Source organism: Cebus imitator, unplaced genomic scaffold (assembly GCF_001604975.1).
Source record: "Cebus imitator isolate Cc_AM_T3 unplaced genomic scaffold, Cebus_imitator-1.0 Scaffold91, whole genome shotgun sequence".
Classification (NCBI taxonomy): Eukaryota; Metazoa; Chordata; class Mammalia; order Primates; family Cebidae; genus Cebus; species Cebus imitator.
The window spans coordinates 2425967-2447698 of record NW_016107406.1 but is presented as its reverse complement, the minus strand read 5'-3'; the positions used below and the strand labels follow the sequence as shown (position 1 = coordinate 2447698).

General features: G+C 53.9%; 3 protein-coding genes across 6 annotated transcripts in view; 2 read left to right on the top strand and 1 right to left on the bottom strand.

The window, feature by feature from the left end:
• TMBIM1 (transmembrane BAX inhibitor motif containing 1) overlaps positions 1-16092 on the top strand; it is a 20806-nt gene extending 4714 nt beyond the window's left edge. The window contains exons 1-12 of one of the 2 annotated variants that reach the window (XM_017535118.2): positions 6711-6878; positions 7080-7321; positions 9117-9217; positions 10214-10278; positions 10479-10532; positions 11377-11427; positions 12289-12328; positions 12590-12627; positions 12811-12898; positions 13196-13291; positions 14224-14277; positions 14686-16091. In XM_017535118.2, coding sequence (XP_017390607.1) covers positions 7120-7321; positions 9117-9217; positions 10214-10278; positions 10479-10532; positions 11377-11427; positions 12289-12328; positions 12590-12627; positions 12811-12898; positions 13196-13291; positions 14224-14277; positions 14686-14832 — 936 coding nt within the window. In that variant the 5' untranslated portion in view covers positions 6711-6878; positions 7080-7119 and the 3' untranslated portion in view covers positions 14833-16091. Of the gene's footprint in view, positions 1-6710; positions 6879-7079; positions 7322-9116; positions 9218-10213; positions 10279-10478; positions 10533-11376; positions 11428-12288; positions 12329-12589; positions 12628-12810; positions 12899-13195; positions 13292-14223; positions 14278-14685 lie in introns of those variants that run through there. The other variant, XM_017535117.2, reaches the window with a different exon arrangement.
• The window catches only part of PNKD (PNKD metallo-beta-lactamase domain containing), an 81710-nt gene extending 61827 nt beyond the window's left edge, over positions 1-19883 (bottom strand). The window contains exons 1-3 of one of the 2 annotated variants that reach the window (XM_017535115.2): positions 19678-19883; positions 18729-18897; positions 17356-17735 (exon numbers count right to left, since the gene is read on the bottom strand). In XM_017535115.2, the coding sequence (XP_017390604.1) occupies positions 17543-17735; positions 18729-18897; positions 19678-19744 (429 nt within the window). In that variant the 5' untranslated portion in view covers positions 19745-19883 and the 3' untranslated portion in view covers positions 17356-17542. Of the gene's footprint in view, positions 1-17355; positions 17736-18728; positions 18898-19677 lie in introns of those variants that run through there. The other variant, XM_017535113.2, reaches the window with a different exon arrangement.
• A 145-nt stretch (positions 19884-20028) lies between these two features.
• The window catches only part of LOC108309045 (angio associated migratory cell protein), a 6566-nt gene continuing 4862 nt past the window's right edge, over positions 20029-21732 (top strand). The window contains exons 1-2 of one of the 2 annotated variants that reach the window (XM_017535112.1): positions 20029-20314; positions 20745-20897. In XM_017535112.1, the coding sequence (XP_017390601.1) occupies positions 20194-20314; positions 20745-20897 (274 nt within the window). In that variant the 5' untranslated portion in view covers positions 20029-20193. Of the gene's footprint in view, positions 20315-20741; positions 20898-21732 lie in introns of both variants that reach the window. The other variant, XM_017535110.2, reaches the window with a different exon arrangement.

The window sequence follows — 21732 nt, the reverse complement described above, 5'->3', positions numbered from 1 at the left end:
AAAAAAAAAAAAAAAAAGCAAAGAGGCTGAATTTTAAATCAGGCATGAGATCTGGGCTTAAACCCATCTCTGCTGTTTGCCTGCTGTGGGACCCTAGTTCTCTTTTTCTTTGACTTTCAGTTTTCTCATCTAGACAGTAGGATATGGGGTAAGAATACCTCACAGGGCTGCTGTGAGGATCACATGTGCCTTAGTTGCTACAGGTTGAGTATACCTTATCCAAAATGGGGATCATTTTGACAGTTTCCTTTCCCTTTCCTCCTTTTTTTTTTCTTTTTTTTTGAGACGGAGTCTCGCTCTGTCGCCCAGGCTGGAGTGCAGTGGTGCGATCTTGGCTCACTGCAACCTCTGCCTCCTGGGTTCAAGTGATTCTCCTGCCTCAGCCTCCTGAGTAGCTAGGATTACAGGCACCTGCCATCACGCCTGGCTAATTTTTGTATTTTTTTTTTTTTAAGTAGAGACAGGGTTTCGCCATGTTGGACAGGCTGGTTTCGAACTCCTGACCTCAAGTGATCCATCTGCCTCAGCCTCCCAAAATGCTGGGATTACAGGCGTGAGCCACCACGCCCGGCCCACTTTTTCTTTACCTACCCCAACTCCCTTCCACCCCTGAGAAAACACTTTACCTGCCTACCCCAGGAGACAGGCACCATAGCCATAGGAGCAAACATCTACAAAGGCAGAAGCACATGGATTTTGGGTTTTTTCGGATTTGGGGCTATGTGTATTATACTTACCAGTTGAGTATCCCTAATCTGAAAATCTGAAATCAGAAAAGCTCTAGTGAGCATTCCTTTGAGTGTCATCTTGGTGCTCAAAAAGTTTCCAGTTGTGGAGCATTTTGGATTTTGGAAATGACAGATATTTAGTCTGTACTTCCTTAGTTGTGTAGTAATTAATGGAAATGTTTCCATTACTCTAAGTGGTTCTCTTCCTGCCCTAGTTCTTTATTGTGAGGTTGGTTATCAGTTTCATTTGTCTCTTTCCCCTCCAAATCTTGAAGTTCAATGAAAAGACAGTAGAAAATGAAACAAAGAAGGCGGTGGTCTGGGACTGTGCTCAGAAGTATTACAGCCAGCCTGGTGACTCACACCTGTAATCCCAGCACTTCTGGAGGCTGAGGCTGGGGGATCACAAGGTCAGGAGATGGAGACCATCCTGGCTAACACGGTGAAACCCCACCCTGTCTACTGAAAATACAAAAAAATCAGCCGGGTATGGTGGCACACACCTGTAGTCCCAGCTACTTGGGAGGCTGAGGCAGGAGGATTGCTGGAACCGGGGAGGCGGAGGTTGCAGTGAGCTGAGATCTATTGAGCCTCTGCATTCTAGCCTGGGAGACAGAGCCAGACTCTGTCGCAAGATGAAAGCATGAAGGTGTCAGCCTGCTAATGGCCTCCTCTTCTCCTATCTGTACTCCCAGGCCATCCAGACCTGACTTGGGTGGGGTCCTTGAAGTTACCACTCTAATCACAAGATTCTGCTCCAGACAAGGGTGGTGCCTGGGTCTTCTCATGATCCCCAGGACAGCCTCTCTCTCCTGGGAGCTTTTAAGGGTCCAGAGAGAGGCCACTCTTGCTAGAGAGGGGGCTGTTATGGGTGGCCTCGAATTGGGGGCCAGAAGTCGAGGGCTGGCAGCCTTAACTGTTTCTGAGCTGAGAGGTCACTAGAGAACTGGGGGAATGGTGGCTTGTTCTGGTTCCTCCTTGGGAGAGAGTGTGTGCTAATGTCTGTCACTCAGAGTAGGCGGGGCTGGGAAGGGAAGTTCCAAACCCATGACCAAGAGGGCCTGTTCTGGGGCAGAGCAGGAAGCTTTTTGGCTCTGGGGTTTCCTTGTCTGTCAAATGACCGGATGATATCCAAAGTCTAAGTCAGCTCTGATATTTTAGTGTTTAGATCCCTGTGGCTTCATCCTCTTAATCCCAAAGTCCAGGCTGATAGAAGGAGATTCAGTTGATTCTGGGCCCCCTTGGTTCAGAATCAGACCTGGTGACTTGCTCAGACAAGTATGTCTTTTTCCTCGTCTGCCCTTGTGGCTGTGAGGTCAGCTGTGCCCTGGGGTAGGAGGATAAAGTGTTTTCTTATGTTGGAGTTGGGGCAGATAAAGGAAAAAGGAGGGGAGGAAACTGTCAGATCTGGGCTGTGCTCCTTGGCCTGCTGGGTGGGGTTTCCTGAGATGCGCATTCTGAGCTGTTCTTTCCACTCTGGGCATCCGTCCCTGGCAGGGAGGAGGGCAGGCTGCCTGGACCAGTCAGCTGCTCCTTTCCATCCCTCCCTCCAGTACACACACGCTCCTCTTGCTGTAACTTCAGTAGCTCAGGCCTCCTCTGCAGATTCCAAAGCCTTAACTCTTCAGGTGGCCCCAGGAGAGCCCCAGCTGGTGCCTCAGTAGGCTGGTAGCAGGATTACCACACTGAGAGGCCTCCAGGGGAGGAGGTGCTTCTACCTCTGCACCTGAAAACCTTGATACCCAGCAAGTCCTGCTGTCTGAGCTCACCCACTTGTGCCGCCACTGTGGTAGAAAGCAGGGGTGATGGATGGTTCCTTCCTAATGGGGGGCTGGGGCCCTGAGAGAGGAGTAAACTTAGATCTGTAATGGGCAAGGATAGGGCACAGTCTGAATGCCTCGATAACAGGCATTCTGAGGCGAGGAAGAATGTTCTAATGATTCGAGCTGCCTGCAGACAAGAGGCTTGCTTCATGTTGCTGGAGTTCCTTCAAGCAGAAAGTGGGTCAGATGCGGTGGCTCACGCCTGTAATCCCAGGTGAGGTGGGCTGATCACTTGAGGCCAGGAGCTTGACAGCCTAGCCAACATGGTGAAGCCCTGTCTCCACCAAAAAAAAAAAAAAAAAAAAAAAAAAAGACCGGGGGCCAAGGCAGGCGGGTCATGAGGTCAGGAGATCGAGACCATCCTGGGCAACATGATGAAACCCCGTCTCTACTAAAAATACAAAAATTAGCTGGGTGTGGTGGCATGCGCGTGTAATCCCAGGTACTTGGGAGACTGAGGCAGGAGACTTGCTTGAACCAGGGAGTCGGAAGTTGCAGTGAGCCGAGATCATGCCACTGTACTCCAGCCTGGCAACAGAGTGAGACTATTCTCAAAAAAAACCAAGCAGAAGGTGAATGCCTACTGCATTTTAGGAAAATTCAGGCTTCCAGTAGGAACCCTAAAGTTCCGTTTTAGCCCCTGCAGACTGTGAGCCCCTCTACTAGCTGCCGGCAGAACCCAGAAGACCTGATTTCTAGTCTTTGGGTATCATCCTCACTCTCTGTCAGTCTCATGATCTTCCTCCCCTTTTCCCTCCTTCCCTCACCCTCCATTCTTCTCCAGCCTCCACCCTTTGACATAGCTAGGAAAGTAAACCTGATCCCTTCCCCCTTTTGCTGCTACCTAGGCAGGTGCCAGCCCCCAAGCTCATCCCTAGTGGAGGCCTTGATGATGTGGAAGTGGCCAGGGCCCTCATGGAGACTGGCAGAAGCCCAAGAGCAGGCTCTAACGCTGCCAAGCCCAGCAGCCCTGGGCCCCGGAGGCTCCTACCAGTCTGACAGTGTTCTTGGCATTGCTCAGAGGTGAGCGTGGCTGAGTTGAGCAACTCCCCTGACTAGCGTTAATGCTGGGGTTTCCTCTTCTGTGCCCAGGTCTCTATGTAGACAGCTAGGATCCTGTCCCGTCCCCAGGACCAGCTCGGTAACCATGAACAGGTCCCTGCGCTCTGGCTGTCTAGTTGGTAACATGAGGGGTTGGCTGGCCTTGGGTGAATTTCTTTTTAGCTCTGGGCCACCCTCTTCTCCTGGGGCCATTGGACAGGGTGTGAGCCCCGTGGTGGTGTGGAGGGCCTGAGTGGTTTGGATTCCACTTGCGTCAGCCTCCTGTTGTCATGAGAGGGTCTTAGATGGAAGCCATGGCAGAAGTGATGAGAAGGCTGGATTAACAGCAGGGGCTTGGGAGTCAGTCATGGGTCTCATCTTGACTTCATCACACTCTAGCTAGGTTATCTTGGTCAAGTGATTTAATTCTTTTATGCCTCAATCTCTTCATTTGTAAATGGGAATAATAATAACAGTATTAACTTGCTGGACTGTTGTAAGGCTTTAATGAAAATAACCAATATTTGCCCCTGTATATCACAGGTCGGGCATCATTCTAAGTGCTCTATGTGTATTTTCTTTTTTGTTTTTTTTTGAGATGGAGTCTTACTCTGTTGCCCAGGCTGGAGCGCAGTAGCGTGATCTTGGCTCACTGCAACCTCTGCCTCCCAGGTTAAAGCGATTCTCCTGCCTTAGCCTCCAGAGTAGCTGAGATTCTAGGCATCCGCCGCCACACCCAGCTAATTTTTATATTTTTAGTAGAGACGAGGTTTCACCATGTTGGCCAGGCCGGCCTCAAACTCCTGATCTCAGGTGATCCACCTACCTCAGCCTCTCAAAGTGCTGGGATTACAGGCGTGAGCCACTGTGCCCAGCCTTCTATGTGTATTTTCTTATTTAATTTTTAGAGCAACCTCATGGAGGGTACTATTATTAGTGTGAGACCCATTTTTCAGATGAGGAAACTGAGGCATAGTGAGGTGAAGTGGTCACAGTAGTTTCTGGTGTGGATGGGCTGGTGGCTGAGGTGCCTGGAGGACTGACCTGGAAACTGCTGTGTACAGGCAGGCCTCCTAGCACATGCCTCTGAAACCAAAAGCCTGAAAGGGAGGGGCGAGGGAAGCAAGAGTGAGGCTCTGAGTCAGCACCCACTGAGCTGCCCAGAACCCTGAAGTCCCGGCAGCCCATCCAAGGCTGACCCTTCTTTGTCACCTTTCACCCAGTGGCTGTCACAGCCCCTTTGTCTGGAAAGGGACCTGTTTCCCCTGCTTAGCTCAGAGGAGGAAGCAGGGGCAGATGTCTGGCCGAGCAAAGGTCAGGCCCTGCAGAGCCGAGTTCCCAGGATCATCGTCTGTTGCTAGAGGGGACAGTGGGTTTAGAGGTCATGTGGCCCCACCTTATTTCACAGAGGTGCACCCTGAGGAGGTGCTGGGACACGTCATGGTGACATCATGGTTTGACGGCCCAGCTGGGGTTTCTGCCCACAGGGCCTTTCCGGCCAGTGCCTCTTTTTTTTCTTTTTTTTCTTTTTGAGACAGTATCTCACTCTGTTGTCCAGGCTGGAGTGCAGTGGTGCGATCTGAGCTCACCGTAGCCTCCACCTCCTGGGTTCAAGTGATTCTCCTGCCTCAGCCTGCCAAGTAGCTGGGATTACAGGTGCCTGGCATATGCCCGACTGATTTTTATATTTTTTAGTAGAGACGGGGTTTCATTGTATTGGCCAGGCCGGTCTTCAACTCCTGACCTCAAGTTATCTGCCCGCCTCGGCCTCCCAAAGTGCTGGGATTATAGGCGTGCGCCATGGTGCCTGGTCAGCTTCATATTTCTGACCTGACATTCCTGACCTGACATTCCTGACCTGGTTCTATCCAGGCTCCTCTGGGGAGATGGAGAATAGCTTTCCTCAAAATTACCCACCTAGAGACCTGGACTGTTATTCAGCTCCCCCTCCCCAACCCTCCCTGCCACCTTCCCCTCTCTGAATTATCCCAGTTGTCATAAGAGATAAGACATAAAACAGTCCTTTATCTGATCCCTGAGCTGTGCAGCGTGCCCTAAAAAGAGACGCTGGTCTCTCTTGCTTCCAGCAGAGCCTCTGAGAGCCTCTGGTGTCTGCAGACTTGTGTCTGGGGGTGTCCTCCTTGGGGGTCCTAAAGCCCCCTGGGAGATGCTCTAGGAGTGGTGGCCCTGTCAAGCCCAGACTGCCAGGGCTTGTCCTTACTGGGGATGCAGGGACCCTCTAGGGGTGTCCTTAGCTCTTCCCAAGCCTGTATCTTTGCCACCAGAGGGGACCACCAGGCCCAGAGCACGGTAACTGGCAGAGGAGGCATAAGAGCACCGCATAACATGAAGGACAGGGGCCCAGCATCGGGAAGGTGTCTGTTGTGGTGATGCCACTGACCTGGGAGTCCTGGGGTCCTAGGGAGTCACTTCCTGTTCAGGGCCTGCATTTTCTCATCTGAAATGAGCATTTGGGGCTTACGGCCTTGAGCTCCCTTCTAGCTCCAGTTTGGGGTTCCCTCCCCCTGCCCTCCCCTGACTGTGGGGCTCTTCCTGCTGCAGGGGAGGCATTCCCTTGACCTTGGGGCCTGACTCCTCAACTCTTTGTGCTCTCTGCTAGCACTGCACAGAAGATAGGCAGGACTCGCACAGACCCTGGGATTCGGAACATCTGTCTCCCCCTCCAAGGGGGCCGAGGAGCCCTGAACTCACTAACTACTCCCTAGCAAGGCCAGTGAAGAGAGCAGCCGAGGCTGCAGGCTGCCACATGCCTTTGTGACATGCCACAGCTGTTATTGGAAGGAACCAGAAAGTCCTGTCTCATGCCTGCCTTTTGGCACAGCCTCCCGGCCCTGTACCACCCGCCCCTGCTTCTCAGGCTTCCTGACTCAGCCTGCCACTGGCTCCCTGGTCCCTGGGTCCCTTCCCCCTCGGGGCCTGGCACTGGGGCTAGCTTGTTTTCCTCCGCTTCCTCCCCCCGACTCTTCACTTTGAGCCTTGGCTCCATCCCAGCTCTGGCTTCCAGGCCTGGCACCCCTGTCAGCTGCTGCAGGGGCAGGGCTGACCCTTTCAGAGGGTCCCAGCTGACCCTGTGAGTCACCAGGAGACTGTGCCCGGGCCATCTGGCTTCTTTGCTCGTTCTGCCGTCAAGCCACCAACACTAGAAGGTTTTCTTAAATGAGAACAGGGAGTTCCAGGATCCCTGGATCCCTGTCTCCTGAGCGAGTCCTTCCTCCTGCTTTCCTATGTCTGGGGAGCTGCACAGTGAGAGGCCTGTGGACAGAAAGTGGGCACAAGGACAGGAGGGGCAAGAGCCCAGCTGTGGGGGAGGCGGCCTGTGGACAGCAAACGACACGCATCCTCTAAGGAAGAAATAGGAGGTGCTTCTCTCCACGGAGGCTGCCTGGGCTAGGCTGGAAGTGGGGCCACAGGGCTGAGTGAGCTGGGCCTGGGCGCTCATGACTGCTTCTCTCCTCTCCCATTTCAGGTCCCAGCAGCTGGGGTTCCCCCTCAGCCCGTGAGTGGCCATGTCTAACCCCAGCGCACCACCACCATATGAGGACCGCAACCCCCTGTACCCAGGCCCTCCGCCCCCTGGGGGCTATGGGCAGCCCTCCGTCCTGCCGGGAGGGTATCCTGCTTACCCTGGCTACCCACAGCCTGGCTACGGTCACCCTGCTGGCTACCCACAGCCCATGCCCCCCATCCACCCGATGCCCATGAACTATGGTGAGTCCTGGAAGGGCAGATGGAGGGTGGGTCGGAGGGATAGTGCTTGGAGCAGATGAGGCCACCACCACCTGCCCCTTTTCTCTTCCAGTTCCCCTTAAATCCCTTTTCGCATCTTCTCTGTTGAGATCTCTCCCTCTGTTTCTCGTCTTTGTTACCCTCCACTTTTTCCCTCAGCAATTGCCCCCCTAACAAGCCACCTGCTGGCCCCTTTGTTCAAGGAGACCCAGCTCATGAGACATGTCCCGGAATGGACACACCACAGGAGACAGGGGCGGGCCAAGCAATGACTCTTGGGGGCGTACCTCGGGACCGGCTCTGTTTCCCAACAAGCTGCTGCCACCTCCTAGGACGACCTCCCTAGGAACTCCTTTGGAAACCCGAAGCACTTTCCTTATCCTTTCAGTAAAATCTGACTTTTGCAAAAGACACTAACCATCATGGCAGACACATGCTGCTTGGTCAGAAATGAGATGAGGCCCGGCGCAGTGACTCACGCCTGTAATCCCAGCACTTTGGGAGGCTGAGGCGGGCGGATCACCTAAGGTCAGGAGTCATCTAAGGTCAGCAAAACCCCATCACTACTAAAAATACAAAAATCAGCCAGGTGTGATGGCGGGCACCTGTAATCCCAGCTACTCAGGAGGCTGAGGCAGGAGAATTGCATGAACCCAGGAAGCAGAGGTTGCAGTGGGCCAGGATTGCACCACTGCACTCCAGCCTGGGCGACAGAGTGAGACTTTGTCTCAAAACAAACAAAAAAAAGAAATGAGGTGAAGTTAGAGTGCAGTGAGTCTTCTGGGTGGCTCACGTGTGGATTTTAAAAGTAGTTCCCAGGCTGGGTGCTGTGGCTTACGCCTGTAATCCCAGCACTTTGGGAGGCTGAGGTGGGTGGGTCATGAGGTCAGGAAATCGAGACCATACTGGCCAAAATGGTGAAATTCCGTCTCTACTAAAAATACACGAAAAAAGTTAGCATGGTGGTGCCTGCCTGTAATCCCAGCTACTTGGGAAGCTGAGACAGGAGAATTGCCTGAACCAGGGAGTCAGAGGTTGCAGTGAGGCGAGATTGTGCCACAGCACTCCAGCCTGGTGACAGAGCAAAACTGTGTCTCAAAAAAAGAAAAAAAAAGTAGTTCCCAGAGAGGCATTCAGGGAATGTTTGCAGCCCTGCAGCATCTCTGCACCCCGGAGGGTGTCGGCCACCTCTCACCTTGGTGTGTGTGTGTGCTGGGCGGATCTGTGCGTGGTCCTGTACAGTCACACACACCCTCTACACAACTGCCGCTGTGAGGCTGATGCATCCCCGGGTCTGCATCTGAGCAGGTGCCAAAGGCCATGCCAGCCTCTTTCCTGGAGACAAGGCTTAATCCTCCAGGCACAGTGTGGTCCTCGCTGCTGCACACACTGCGCTCTGCCGCCCTCCTTTTCTCCCACCCTCTGTCCCCGTCCCGTTCTGCCCCGGCTGGCTGCCCCAGTAGATGCCCGCACCTGCTCCTGCCTGGCTTCCTCACTACATCGTGACCCCCCACTGAACCCCCAGTGGCGTGGGCTGGGCACAAAGGAGCCCTCCACAGATGTGTGTGGGGAATGTTTCCCCTCAATCCCCCTGGTGACAGGCCAGCTCTGGGTCACTCTGAGGGTGTCTAGAAGATCCTGGCTTGGGAGAAGAGTTCCTGTTAGAACACTTGTCTTTTGGCTAGAGATACCTGAGACCTTGAGAATGTCAGGGAGGCTTTAGGATTGAGGCTGCATGTCCTGGGTCCCCAGCTGGTCAAGTGTCATCTGTCCCTAGGCCCAGGCCATGGCTATGATGGGGAGGAGAGAGCGGTGAGTGACAGTTTCGGGGCTGGAGAGTGGGATGACCGGAAAGTGCGGCACACTTTTATCCGAAAGGTAAGATATGCGCTGGGAGGCGCGTGTACCTGGGGCGCTCAGGCTGTGGGAATGGGGAGTGGGTAGGACACAGTAGCCCCGGGGCACCAATTCCATGAAATACACTCGCTGCCTGCCTTTTCTAGCCCTGTCTGCTTCTCAGAGGGGCACCCAGCTTCTCTAACTTTTTTTTTTTGAGGTAGAGTCTCGCTCTGTCGCCCATGCTAGAGTGCAGTGGTGCGATCCTGGCTCACTGCAACCTCCGCTTCCTGGGTTCAAGTGATTCTCCTGCCTCAGCCTCCTGAGTAGTTGGGATCACAGGATCACCACCACCATGCCCAGCTAATTTTTGTATTTTAGTAGAGATGGGGTTTTACCTTGTTGGTCAGGCTGGTCTTGAACTCCTGACCTCGTGATCTGCCCACCTCAGCCTGCCAAAGTGCTGGGATTACAGGCGAAAGCCACCATGCCTGGCTGACAAGGGCACCCAGCTTCTCTAACTCCAGAGATCCCCCTCTTTTTGTACATCTCTTCTTGACTATGTTTTGGGAGGACACATGCAGTCTGGGAGAATCTCCTAGGTGGGCTCTGCCGGTGCTTGCCTTCCCCAGACATCTTTCTCCCCTTAGACTACAGGCAGCTTGGAGCCAGAAATGACCCTACTCGCTTGTAACCCACGCTCCCCATCTCACAGCTGCACAGAGTGTGCAGAATGAGCCGCTGGGAGTACAAAGGCTGTACAGGTGGAGCATGGCAGCCAGGCAGGGCAAGTCAGTAGTCACAGGCTGGTGCTAGACAGCAGGGGAGAGGGCAGGGAGCATGGGAGGGGGGCTGAGGAAGAAGTGCACATAGCATCTGAGACAGGCGCCTCACTGGCGTCGCTTCTGGGCCAGGCTGCAGCTGGGGAGGGCGCTAGAGTGGGATAAAAGTAAGAATAGATCTTTCTTGGGGGCTGGCAGCTTCCTGGGGAGGCCAGGGCGCAGGATGGTGATCCAGGCCTGGCTGTCTCTGTCCCAGGTTTACTCCATCATCTCCGTGCAGCTGCTCATCACTGTGGCCATCATTGCTATCTTCACCTTTGTGTAAGTCTCTAGGCCTTGTCACTTACTCCTACCAGCCTTGGGAGTTTGGGGTCACCTGCTGGGAGTGTGGGTGGTCATGGGCCCTGCTCTCAGGGTGACCATGGGGGATTAGAGAAGGTGGAGCCAGGGCTGCCTGGTGGGCCTGGGTGGGGGGCAGACAAGCCTCAGGGTGACTCCTCCCATCCTCCCCTGCCCCACAGGGAACCTGTCAGCGCCTTTGTGAGGAGAAACGTGGCTGTCTACTACGTGTCCTAGTGAGTGTGTGCTCCTCTGTGGTTGGGCGGGGAGGCATGTTTTTAGGTGACCAGATTTTTTTTTTTTTAATCCCCTGGGTTGTCAGCATTTTCATAACAGGTGACCAGCTTTGCTCAGGGCAGGATCAAAATGCTTTCTGAGAGGGCCCCCAAGTTGGTGCCAGTTTCCCAAGCCAGAGGGTGTGGGTGTATGTGCCCAGATGAGTAACAGACCCCCAGAGCTCAAGAGAGCAAGGGTGGGGCTTGCTGGTGCTGGCATGCACACTGCACTGCGGCCCCCGTGTCCTCTCAGCCCATCAGCTGCAGCCTCCCTAGACCTCCTTCGTGGCCACAGCCTGGTGCTTCAGAGCATCTCAGTGACCCTGGCTGGGAGTCATCTTGTTCTTTTTTTTTTTTTTTTTTTTTTTTTTTTTTTTTGTGAGACGGAGTTTCGCTCTTGTTACCCAGGCTGGAGTGCAATGGCGCGATCTCGGCTCACCGCAACCTCCGCCTCCTGGGTTCAGGCAATTCTCCTGCCTCAGCCTCCTGAGTAGCTGGGATTACAGGCATGCGCCACCATGCCCAGCTAATTTTTTGTAGTTTTAGTAGAGACGGGGTTTCATCATGTTGACCAGGATGGTCTCGATCTCTTGACCTCATGATCCACCCGCCTCGGCCTCCCAAAGTGCTGGGATTACAGGCTTGAGCCACCGCGCCCGGCCAGGTCATCTTGTTCTAGCTTCCTGCTGAGTTGCTTCCCCTCAGACTTCCAAACAGCTGTTTTGGACCCCAACTCACTGGCCTGGTGTGTGCTGCCAGACGGGGCAGGTTTGGGCCTGAACTGCTTCCCTGTCTTTCTCCCCAGTGCTGTCTTCATCATCACCTACCTGACCCTTGCCTGCTGCCAGGGACCCAGGTGAGTCCCAGACATTTAGACAGTGAGAGGGGTGGCGGGGATTGGGACGGGGAGGCAAGTATTTTGGAAAGAAAAGGGATTCCTTTATAGCAGCTGAATGGAAACTAACAAGAAATGAGGAGGAGGGGGAGGAGGAGGATGGCAGCTACCATTCAAGTATATACAAAGGACCATGTGTGTGCAGGAGCTAACTAGCTGTCACTGTTATAGCAACCCTGCAAGACAGGTAGCATTTTAACCAGTTAACAAATAGAAGGCTGGGCGCGGTGGCTCAAGCCTGTAATCCCAGCACTTTGGGAGGCCGAGGCGGGTGGATCACGCGGTCAAGAGAACGAGACCATCCTGGTCAACAAGGTGAAACCCCGTCTCTACTAAAAATACAAAAAATTAGCTGGGCATGGTGGTGCGTGCCTGTAATCCCAGCTACTCAGGAGGCTGAGGCAGGAGAATTGCCTGAACCCAGGAGGCGGAGGTTGCGGTGAGCCGAGATCGCGCCATTGCACTCCAGCCTGGGTAACATGAGTGAAACTCCGTCTCAAAAAAAAAAAAAAAAAAGGAAGAACCTGAGGCTCAAAGAGGCTGAGTAACTTTCTCCCCGACACATAGGCAGGCAGTGTAAGAGCTGCAAACAAATCCAGGTTTCTGGCGCCACAGTGTAGGTCTGTCCCACTGGCCCATGTTGTCCCTGCGTAGAACATCTGAACAGGTGCCAGAGGCCATGCCAGCCTCCTTCCTTGGAGACAAGGCTTAATCCTCCAGGCACAGGAGCCAGGCGCTTCCTTGTGCTACAGGAGCCTGTAACAGAAGGAAGTAACCTGAGTGGCCCCAGGTCACTTAATCAGAGCTTCTCTTTCCCTTCAGACGCCGTTTCCCATGGAACATCATCCTCCTGACCCTGTTTGTAAGTCTGGAAGGGTGGCAGGAGGGTGTGGAGATGTTGGGAGGGAGGCTGGTCCCAGGGAAGGGATGGGGACCCCACTGCAGAAGGATGTCCTGACCATCTCCCCCACCTTATCTGGGCACCTGTTCGGGTCTCTGTGGCTGCATCTTTCCAACTTGGTGGTGTTCCCCAGCTCTAGCAGAGGCCACCACGGTCACTTCCCCAGCGCCCTGCCTTCCTTCCTTTTTAAGTGTTTCATTCTTGTTTCCTTCCTTCCCTCAGACTTTTGCCATGGGCTTCATGACTGGCACCATTTCCAGGTACACTCAGGGATAAAGCACCACTCTTGGGAAGTGTGCGTTGTGGGGGAGTGGGCTGTTCCTGGGCTGGCAGCCAGCTGCATGGGTGGATTCTGGGGAGGTCTCCTCTGGAAGTGGTGGCCTGGAAGTCTTTCATATGCGGCTGAATGCCTCATGTGTCTCTTAACTGCTGCTTCTCCCCAGTATGTACCAAACCAGAGCCGTCATCATTGCAATGATCATCACTGCTGTAGTGTCCATTGCGGTCACCATCTTCTGCTTTCAGACCAAGGTGAGGGCATGGAGGGCCCTTCCCTGCCCCCCCGACTCCCCTTTCTCATCAGGCATGTCCCTTTGTGCTTGGCCCTTAAGCAGGCCTGGACCCCTAAACACCAGAGCTTTTCCCTAGAGACCTGATCTCCTTCCCCTCATCTGCACCTACAAAACCGTGTCCTGTTTCTGTCCTTAGAATGTTGTGGGCACTCCCATGCCCCCTAGGAGGCATCCCTGGGACTCCCTGGCAGGGCCAGTCTGGCTGGGCTGGTTGTGGCAGCCATCTGACAGGTGCCTCCTTCTCCTTTCCTGGCAGGTGGACTTCACTTCGTGCACAGGCCTCTTTTGTGTGCTGGGAATTGTGCTCATGGTGACTGGGATTGTCACTAGCATTGTGCTGTACTTCAAATATGTGAGTGTTCCAGGGGAGCTGGGGTCAGTGAATCCAGTGCCCAGAGCAGCCTTTCTATATACTATGGTGTCGCATGTCCCAAAGACCCCCAGGGCAGGCTCTGACCTCCAGAACCTCCCGACTGGCTAGCAAAGGCACCAATGTGGAGGAGGCAGTATCCTTGTGGGTAAGGGTAGACTCTCTGTGGAGATGGGCAGCCTTGGGGCCAGAGCACCTGAAGCCCTGGACTGCATCATTGAACTCCTAGGGGAAGGGGTGGATTAACTCTGCCTGGCAGCTGAGAATCAGATTCTAGGAGGCAGACTGGGAGAGGAACCCAGAGGACTGAGATAATGGGCCTGGGTGGAAGGGACCTTAGGGATCTCTGGATCCAATTATTTCCTTTATTCTATTCAACTGGGGGAGAACAGTGCTGAAGGGGAAGGATGGGGACATGAGGGCCGCCTGCCCATGGGCCAGCTCTGCCCTTCTGTGGGCGGCCACCTGTGGGCGTGTCATGAGGGCTGTCCTGTGGGTGCTCCTGGATTCTGATACTCACCAGAGGGGTTGGGGGGGCCTCCCTTCTTCTTTAGTCTACCCATCCCAGGCTGGGCTGCAGGAACCGCTCTATTGAATACTATGACTAGGGGATGCTGGGTCTGCTCCCTTCACCCAACTGCTTTTTTTCTAGAAGTCTAGTAGACACTTGCATACCTTGACTGGCTTTGGAGATTGGTTTTATATGACCATTGCAGGATGGCCTCTGCCTTCTCTGCTGGATATATTGCCAGTTTTAATTTCCTTCAGGATGTGGAAAGGTAGTAGCCTTTCACAGAGAGCTAGCTTCCCAGCTCTACCCACTCTCATGCCACCATCCCAAGAGGAAGCTGGGGCCTGTGGGCCTGTGCGTTGCTGAGGTTTCTAATGCCATTCCCTGTCCCTGTCTTCCCCAGATTTACTGGCTCCACATGCTCTATGCTGCTCTGGGGGCCATTTGCTTCACCCTGGTAAGTCCCAGCTGAAGGGACTAGGAAGTGGGGAGCTGAAGGGATGAGGGGAGGAACTCAGGGAAGGGGGCATGAATTTGGACTACTGGGAGGCAGGGCATGGGGCCATAGCTGGCCATTCCTCTCGCTACTGTCCAGAAGTTCCACTGATTTTTGTGGGCACTCTCACCATCTCTTGTTCACGCTGCCTGCTATTAGAACACTAGTAGGCCACATCATGGATAACAATGTGTTTGGCTCCTTTCCTAGACTGTGAAGGCCTATGGCATAGAGCCTGTGTTATGCTATGCATGAATATGTCCCTAAGCACTGTGTGGTGCATAGGCCCCCAGGACAAATCTGCAGACCAGAAATGAGCTCTGGACACTGATGCCCGAGTTCTCACTTCTGACTCTCCTGCCCTTGCAGTTCCTGGCTTATGACACACAACTGGTCCTGGGAAACCGGAAGCACACCATCAGCCCGGAGGACTACATCACTGGTGCCCTGCAGATTTACACGGATATCATCTATATCTTCACCTTTGTGCTGCAGCTGATGGGGGATCGCAATTAAGCAGCAATCCCGTTTCACCCGACCCTGGGCTCTCCCTTCCAAGCTAGAGGGCTGGGCCCTGTGACTGGTCTGGGCTCCAGGCCGCTTTCCTTCCCCTTGAGTAACACGTCCAGTTTCCTTTCTGTCCTGGAGACAGGTGGCCTCTCTGGCCATGGATGTGTGGGTACCTGATGGGGATGGAGGAGCTAGGGACTAACTGTTGCTCTTGGTGGCCTTGGCAGGGACTAGGCTGAAGATGTGTCTTCTCCCCGCCACCTACTACATGACACCACATTCTTAATAGCTGGGGTTGGGAGGAAGATGAAAAGAGCCTATTCGATCGCTAGAAGGGAATACGAAAGGTAGAAGTGACTTCAAGGTTACGAGGTTCCCCTCTCACCTCTGTCACAGGCTTCTTGGCTAGGTAGTTGGAGCTGTTTCTTCCCCCAACAAAGCCAGAGAGCTTGTCCCCAGCCTCCTGGACACATAGGCCATTATCCTGTATTCCTTTGGCTTGGCATCTTTTAGCTCAGGAAGGTAGAAGAGATCTGTGCCCTGGGTCTCCTTGCTTCAATCCCTTCTTGTTTCAATGACATGTATGTATTGTTTATATGGGATAGGGTTGGGGATGGAGAATAGAACGAGCAAAGTAACCTATACAGGCCAGCACGGAACAGCATCTTCCCTGGGCTTGCTCCTGGCTTGTGACAGTACAAGAGCAGAGCACATGTGGCCATCTGCTCCCCATTCTTCAAAGCTGCTGAGGCCTCCTTGCAGGCTTCTGAGATCTCTGGTCAGAGTGAGCTCTTTCTTCCTGTATTCAGGCAGCTCAGAGCAGAAAGTAAGGGGCAGAGTCTTAAGTGTGGCCAGGAAGTAGCCAGGGTGAAGAGAGACTCGGTGGGGGTAGGGAAAATGCCTGGGGGTCCCTCACCTGGCTTGGGAGATACTGAAGCCTACTGTGGTAGTGCAGACTTCTGTGCTCTTTCCTTCTGCTAATCCAGGGAGGGTCCTAAGAGGAAGGTGACTTCTGTTTGTCTTAACTTGCACTGGGGGATTTCTGACTTGAGCCCATCTCTCCAGCCAGCCACTGCCTTCTTTGTAATATTAAGTGCCTTAAGCTGGAGTGGGGAAGGGGGGACAAGGGTCAGTCTGTTGGGTGGGGGCAGAAATCAAATCAGCCCAAGGATATAGTTAGGATTTCTCTATTAAGTTAATTAATCCTAAATATATCACACAAAGGGACACAACTATAGATGTAATAAAGTTTATGTTGAGAAATTGAAACCCTGTGTGGCTCCAGGAGTATGTCTGGCTCTGCTCAAAGGATCCACTTCTTCCTTCTGGGTTCTGGCTTGGTCTCTCCCACCTTTTCCAAGGTGATCAAATACACTTGACTGCAGCTTTCCCAGGGAGGATGCAATAGACTGGTGAAGGCTCAGGAGTTGGGTGGGGAAAGGGAGGGCTCAACCCTGTCATACTGGATCACTGGATCTGGAAGTGACCCCTTGGCTTTAGTGCTTGACCTTTTCTGCACCATAGACCCTTTCCAAAAGCTCATGAGAGCTAACTCTTCCCCAAAGAGCTATATGTACACCTACAGTTTTGCAGATAGAGGAAGGGATGGACTCCAGGTTCAGTCCATGTCAACCTGTCTTAGAAATCACTAGTCCCATCTCTTAAAATGAGGAAACTGGGCCGGGCGTAGTGGTTCACGCCCGTAGCTCCAGCACTTTGGGAGGCCAAGGTGGGCGGATCACCTGAAGTCAGGAGTTTGAGACCAGCTGGACCAACATGGTGAAACCCCATCTCTACTAAAAATACAAAAAATTAGCTGGGTGTGGTGGCGGGTACCTGTAATCCCGGCTACTTTGGAGGATGAGGCTGGAGAATCGCTTGAACCCAGGAGGTGGAGGTTGCAGTGAGCTGACATCACGCCATTACACTCCAGCCTGGGCAACAACAGTGAAACTGTGTCTCAAAAATAAAAAAATAAAAAACCCATAAAAATTAGCTGGGCATGGTGGCACTCACCTGTGGGCCCAGCTACTTGGGAGGCTGAGGTGGGAGGATCACTTGAGCCCAAGAGGTGGAGGTTGCAGTGAGCTGATGATTGCGCCACTGCACTCCAACCTGGGTGACAGAGTGAGACTCTGACTCAAAAAAACAAAAAACAAAAAACCATTTGGCCGTGGACCGAATCTCTGGTCAGGAAAAAAACAAACAAAAACAACAACAAACGAGGAAACACGCCCAGAATTGAGTCATTTGGACTCAGTAAAGAGCAGTGCTTTTTTGCCTCCACACCCTAAATACCTTCTTTGATTCTCTTTATTATTTGTTTCAAGGCTGAGCGGGACCCCACCCTCCTTGCCCGCAGCTCTGAGGGCTTAGTCTGGAGGGCCCCAGCCTAGGCTTGTTGCACTTAAGGCTCGGTTTGCCCCACCATCCAGCTGGGAACACAGCTCTGTGAGGGAACACACAAAAGAGTAACCAGCCCCACCCTCTGCCCCTCCCATCCCAAGGGACTCACAAATCCAGACCTGGTTCCTTTCCACTAAACACTCAGTAACTTTATTTGCCTTTGGCTGGCTCCTCCGTGTGGGGCGGGGTAGGGGTTGGCAGCAGCCTGGGCTTCATGCGCCCTCTGGTGGACCTCAGAGGCAAGAACTGGAATCCCGGCCAAACCTGAGGACTTCACCGTCAATACAGTCTAGGAGGGTTGCAGCGCTCCTCAGGTCTGCACCCCAGACCCAACATCAGGGGACGGGGCACGTTGGGAGGAGGCCCTGAACCTCTGGCTCTCATACTCGCCCGTGTTGGACGCCCGCATGTTCTGCCGAGCCTTCATCTGCTTCACACGGTCCTTGTCCACTTCCCGCTTGGTGAGGATGAAGAGGAGGATACCGCAAGGGAAGCCGATGGCCCTACGGGTGGGGAGATTTGCACGGGGTTTGGGGAGGGGCCAAGCCTGAGCCAGAGGAGCTGGGGGCAATCATTCTACCTTCATCAATTGCACGTCCTCCGTGCTGGCTGCTGGAGGGATCCACGCAAATCAGATCCTGTCACTGCCCTGCTTAAAACCCCGTAACAGTGCTCCATCACTTCCTGACCAAGTCCAAACTCCTAGGCATGGCACAAAAGGCCCAGTGTGGCTGGGTCTCTGCCTACTTCTTTCCTCCTCCCGCCTAGAGCCTGATACTCAGTACGAACCCCGCATTCCTGCAACAGCCCCTGTGCAGGATTTTCCAGGCAGCCCTGACGCTTTCCCTCTGAGCCCTTGTCAAGGTCCCCTCCCAGTTTTCCCCTCTTAAGCTAAGTAACCACTGCTTGGGAGGCATTTGGGTGTGGGGAAAGAACATGGAGTCACAGACCGGGTGAGGATCCTAGCTCAGTCTCACTTCCTTCCTCTGTGAAATGGGGATGTAATATTTATATCAGAAAAACTAAAACATTACAGGTTAAAGTACTGGCACACCTCACATGCAAAAAAATGTTAATTTCTTCCTCCTTTCCCTTTATTATTGGTCAATATGTATTAACGTCAGAGTCAGATCCCAATCACAATGTTCGTAACACCTTCTAAGTACTACTATACAAGTGGTACAATCTCATATGGTCTCAACTAACTACTTAAACTTGGGTCTCACTCCAAGTTCCCAAAAGGGAGGATGAGGCCAGGCACCCAAGTCTAAATCAGATCAACTTGGCTTACTCCACAGTAAACCCAATGTCTTCTCAATTCCACATACTTTCCCACCTCCCTTGCCCCATCCCTCTGATATTCCAATCGAACCCAACAATTCTGTTCCCACAACTTTGGATTCAGCTCGCCATCTGAAACTTTCCGAAGTTTCTGAGTCCTGCCCTCCCCTAGAAGCCACACCCCGTTGGTGGGCTAAGGGGTGGTTAAAACTCACCAAGCCAGTCCCACAGCTTTCATGGGGTTTTTGCCCCTCTTTCTGGGAATGTATTCCAGCTCGGGGGATAGGGGTTCAGGTTCCTCCTTGCCCTCTGGGGAGCTGTGGCTTTGCAGTGCCCGGATCCTATTATGGGAAGCCTTGTTAGCGGTGGCTCCTGCGAGAATCCCTGTGGATGGAGGTAAGGAAGGTCAGTAAGAGGAGATGAGAAGAGAGCAAGCGGAGATGGGAGCAGTAAGGGCTGGGGAGGAGCGGCTGAGATCTGAGGAACGGGAGTGACTGCAGTCTGAAGTAACAAGTGCCAGGGCGAATCCAAAGGGAAATGGGAAAATCGCCACCAAGGTGGCACCTTTGGAAGCCACTTCCACGTCACTGCGGGCTCATCACCCTGGTGCCAGGACGAAAAGCTTCGCTGTTCTTCCTCAGACGACAGGATGGTAAGGACTGCAGTGGACTCACATGAGACGCATGAAGGAAATCCGGCGAAAGGTTTTGAAACTGCAAATGTTAGCACTGGAAGGGACCTTAAAGATAGTCTACTCCATGCCCTGCACTGTATGGAAGAGGAAACTGAAGACCTGAGAGACAAACTGCTTTGCCCAAGGTCAAACCGCTAATTATCCGGGGCTTAGAACCCAAGCCTCCAGAAGCCCAGGGCTTTTTCCTCTGCACTGCGGTGAGTGTGAAACACCTGGAGCGCGGGAGTCTAACAGGCTTCCTAGGAGCTCCCTCTCGCAGCAAGACCCCGGAGGTGTCGAGCGACCCGAAGGCGGGGGGAATGCAGAGGGTGACCTCTAAAGAGCATCTCTGCACCCCCAGACTCTAAGATCTTGCAGAAGAGTGTGGCAGGAACCGACAGCCCTGACCTCCTGCTATCGTCGGGCTGGATGTGAAAGAAAAGGGATCTTCTGCAGTCTTGCCCCCCCCCCCCCGGGGTCCCTCTCCTTACCCCGGAGGACGCGGGCATTTCTCGCCCCCCGGCCCTTCAGCGCCGTAGCAGCTACCACCGCCGCCATGTTTAGATCCCACGCCCCCTTCACCGCGCTCCCCGCCGGGAATTGTAGTTTGCGTAACGGGCCTCCCCCGCTTCTTCCGTCCTGCCTACAGACTAGAAACTACAACTCCCAGAAGCCCGCAGAGCGGACCCAGGAGAACTACTCTCCTCAGGAGACCCCGGAGGCGCGCACGCTCGCTTGTTTCTCTCCAGTTGGGGGCGGAGCCAGGCGGGGAGGAGTTTGGGTTCTCTCCGCCACGCCCCGACCCTGTCTTCCAATGCCGCCCTGTGATTGGTGGTACGGCCAGCCAACCATCGGAGCTATTGGCCGAACGACTGTCGCTCTTCCTGCCGGGGAGTCGCCTACGCCTACTTCCTCCCGGGAGGAGGGGCTCGAGTTCCGCGTCGTCGCGCAGAGCTGACTCTGGGAGGCGTTTGGGCCCAGAGAAGTGGATCGGCCGCTTGCGCCGCATGGAGTCCGAATCGGAAAGCGGGGCTGCTGCTGACACCCCCCCACTGGAGACCCTAAGCTTCCATGGTGATGAAGAGATTATCGAGGTGGTAGAACTTGATCCCGGTCCGCCGGACCCAGGTGAGAAGTGCCGGTCCTCAGGCCATGGGACAGGAGACGCTCACCCCTGGGCTCTGACCCCTGCTTCTCCCCGTTCCCCTCCACATCCCACCGGACATTCCTACCGATATCCCTCTTGCCCCCCTCCCCCACTCCCACCCCCACACTTAGTTCTCAGGCCTGGCTGGGGTGGGGGTTCCCTGACGCCTCCTCTAGCCCTTCCCCTCACACACCCCCTTCCCATCATTCCCTTGGCCCTCCCTACGCGCACAGTCGCTGGCCAGCCCTGGCTTCCCGTCCTGCGTCCCGCGCGCCCCCGAGACCCCCGTGTGTCTGACTCCACCTTCCCCTCTCGCCACATGACCCGCCCCAGCCTCAGGCCTCCTCACGCTTCTCTCCGTACCTCTTACCGTCTCCCGAGCCCCATCTTCTAACCCTCTCCCCAAAGCAGATGATCTGGCCCAGGAGATGGAAGATGTGGACTTTGAGGAAGAAGAGGAGGAAGAGGGCAACGAAGAGGGCTGGGTTGTGGAACCCCAGGAAGGGGTGGTCGGCAGCATGGAGGGCCCCGACGATAGCGAGGTCACCTTTGCACTACACTCAGGTAGGTCTTTGAGGCGATCCACCTCAAATCAGTTTAGGTGGGCGTGTAAGCATTAAACATCCGCCCTGGACAGAACCTTATGGGGGACACAGAGATGGGCAAGGTGCTGGCCTTGCTGGAGGAGCCCTCAGGTGGGGATGATTGCTTGTCTTCTGGCCTCAGGCGAGACACCTGGCTTCAATTCCTTCCTCTGCTTTGCCAGTTAACCTTGATTAACCTCTTAGTTCCCTTTTAAAAAGTTATCTTTGGCCTGGTGGGTGGCTCATGCCTGTAATCCCAGCACTATAGGAGGCCGAGGCAGTTGGATCACTTGAGGTCAGGAGTTCGAGACCAGCCTGGCTAACATGGCGAAACCCCATCTCTACTAAAAATACAAAAATTAGCCAGGTGTGGTAGTGAATGCCTGTAATCCCAGCTACTTTGGAGGCTGAGGCAGAAGAATCACTGAACCTGGGAGGCGGAGGCAGAGGATGCAGTGAGGTATCGCCACTGCACTCCAGCCTGGCTGACGGTGAGACTGTCTCAAAAAAAAAAAAAAAAAAGTTATCTTTGATAAAAGTTAATAAAAGTAGTGAGTATAAAATTAGAGATAATTGACTGGGCATGGTGGCTCATGCCTGTAATCCCAGCACTTTAGGCGGGGGTGCGAAAGCAAGCAATCACAAGGTCAGGAGTTCGAGAATAGCCTGGCCAACATGGTGAAAACCCGTCTCTACTAAAAACAAAAATTAGCTGGGTGTGATGGCAGGCACCTATAATCCCAGCTATGTGGGAGGCTGAGGCAGGAGAATCACTTGAACCCGGTAGGTGGAGGTTGCAGTGAGTCGAGATCGAG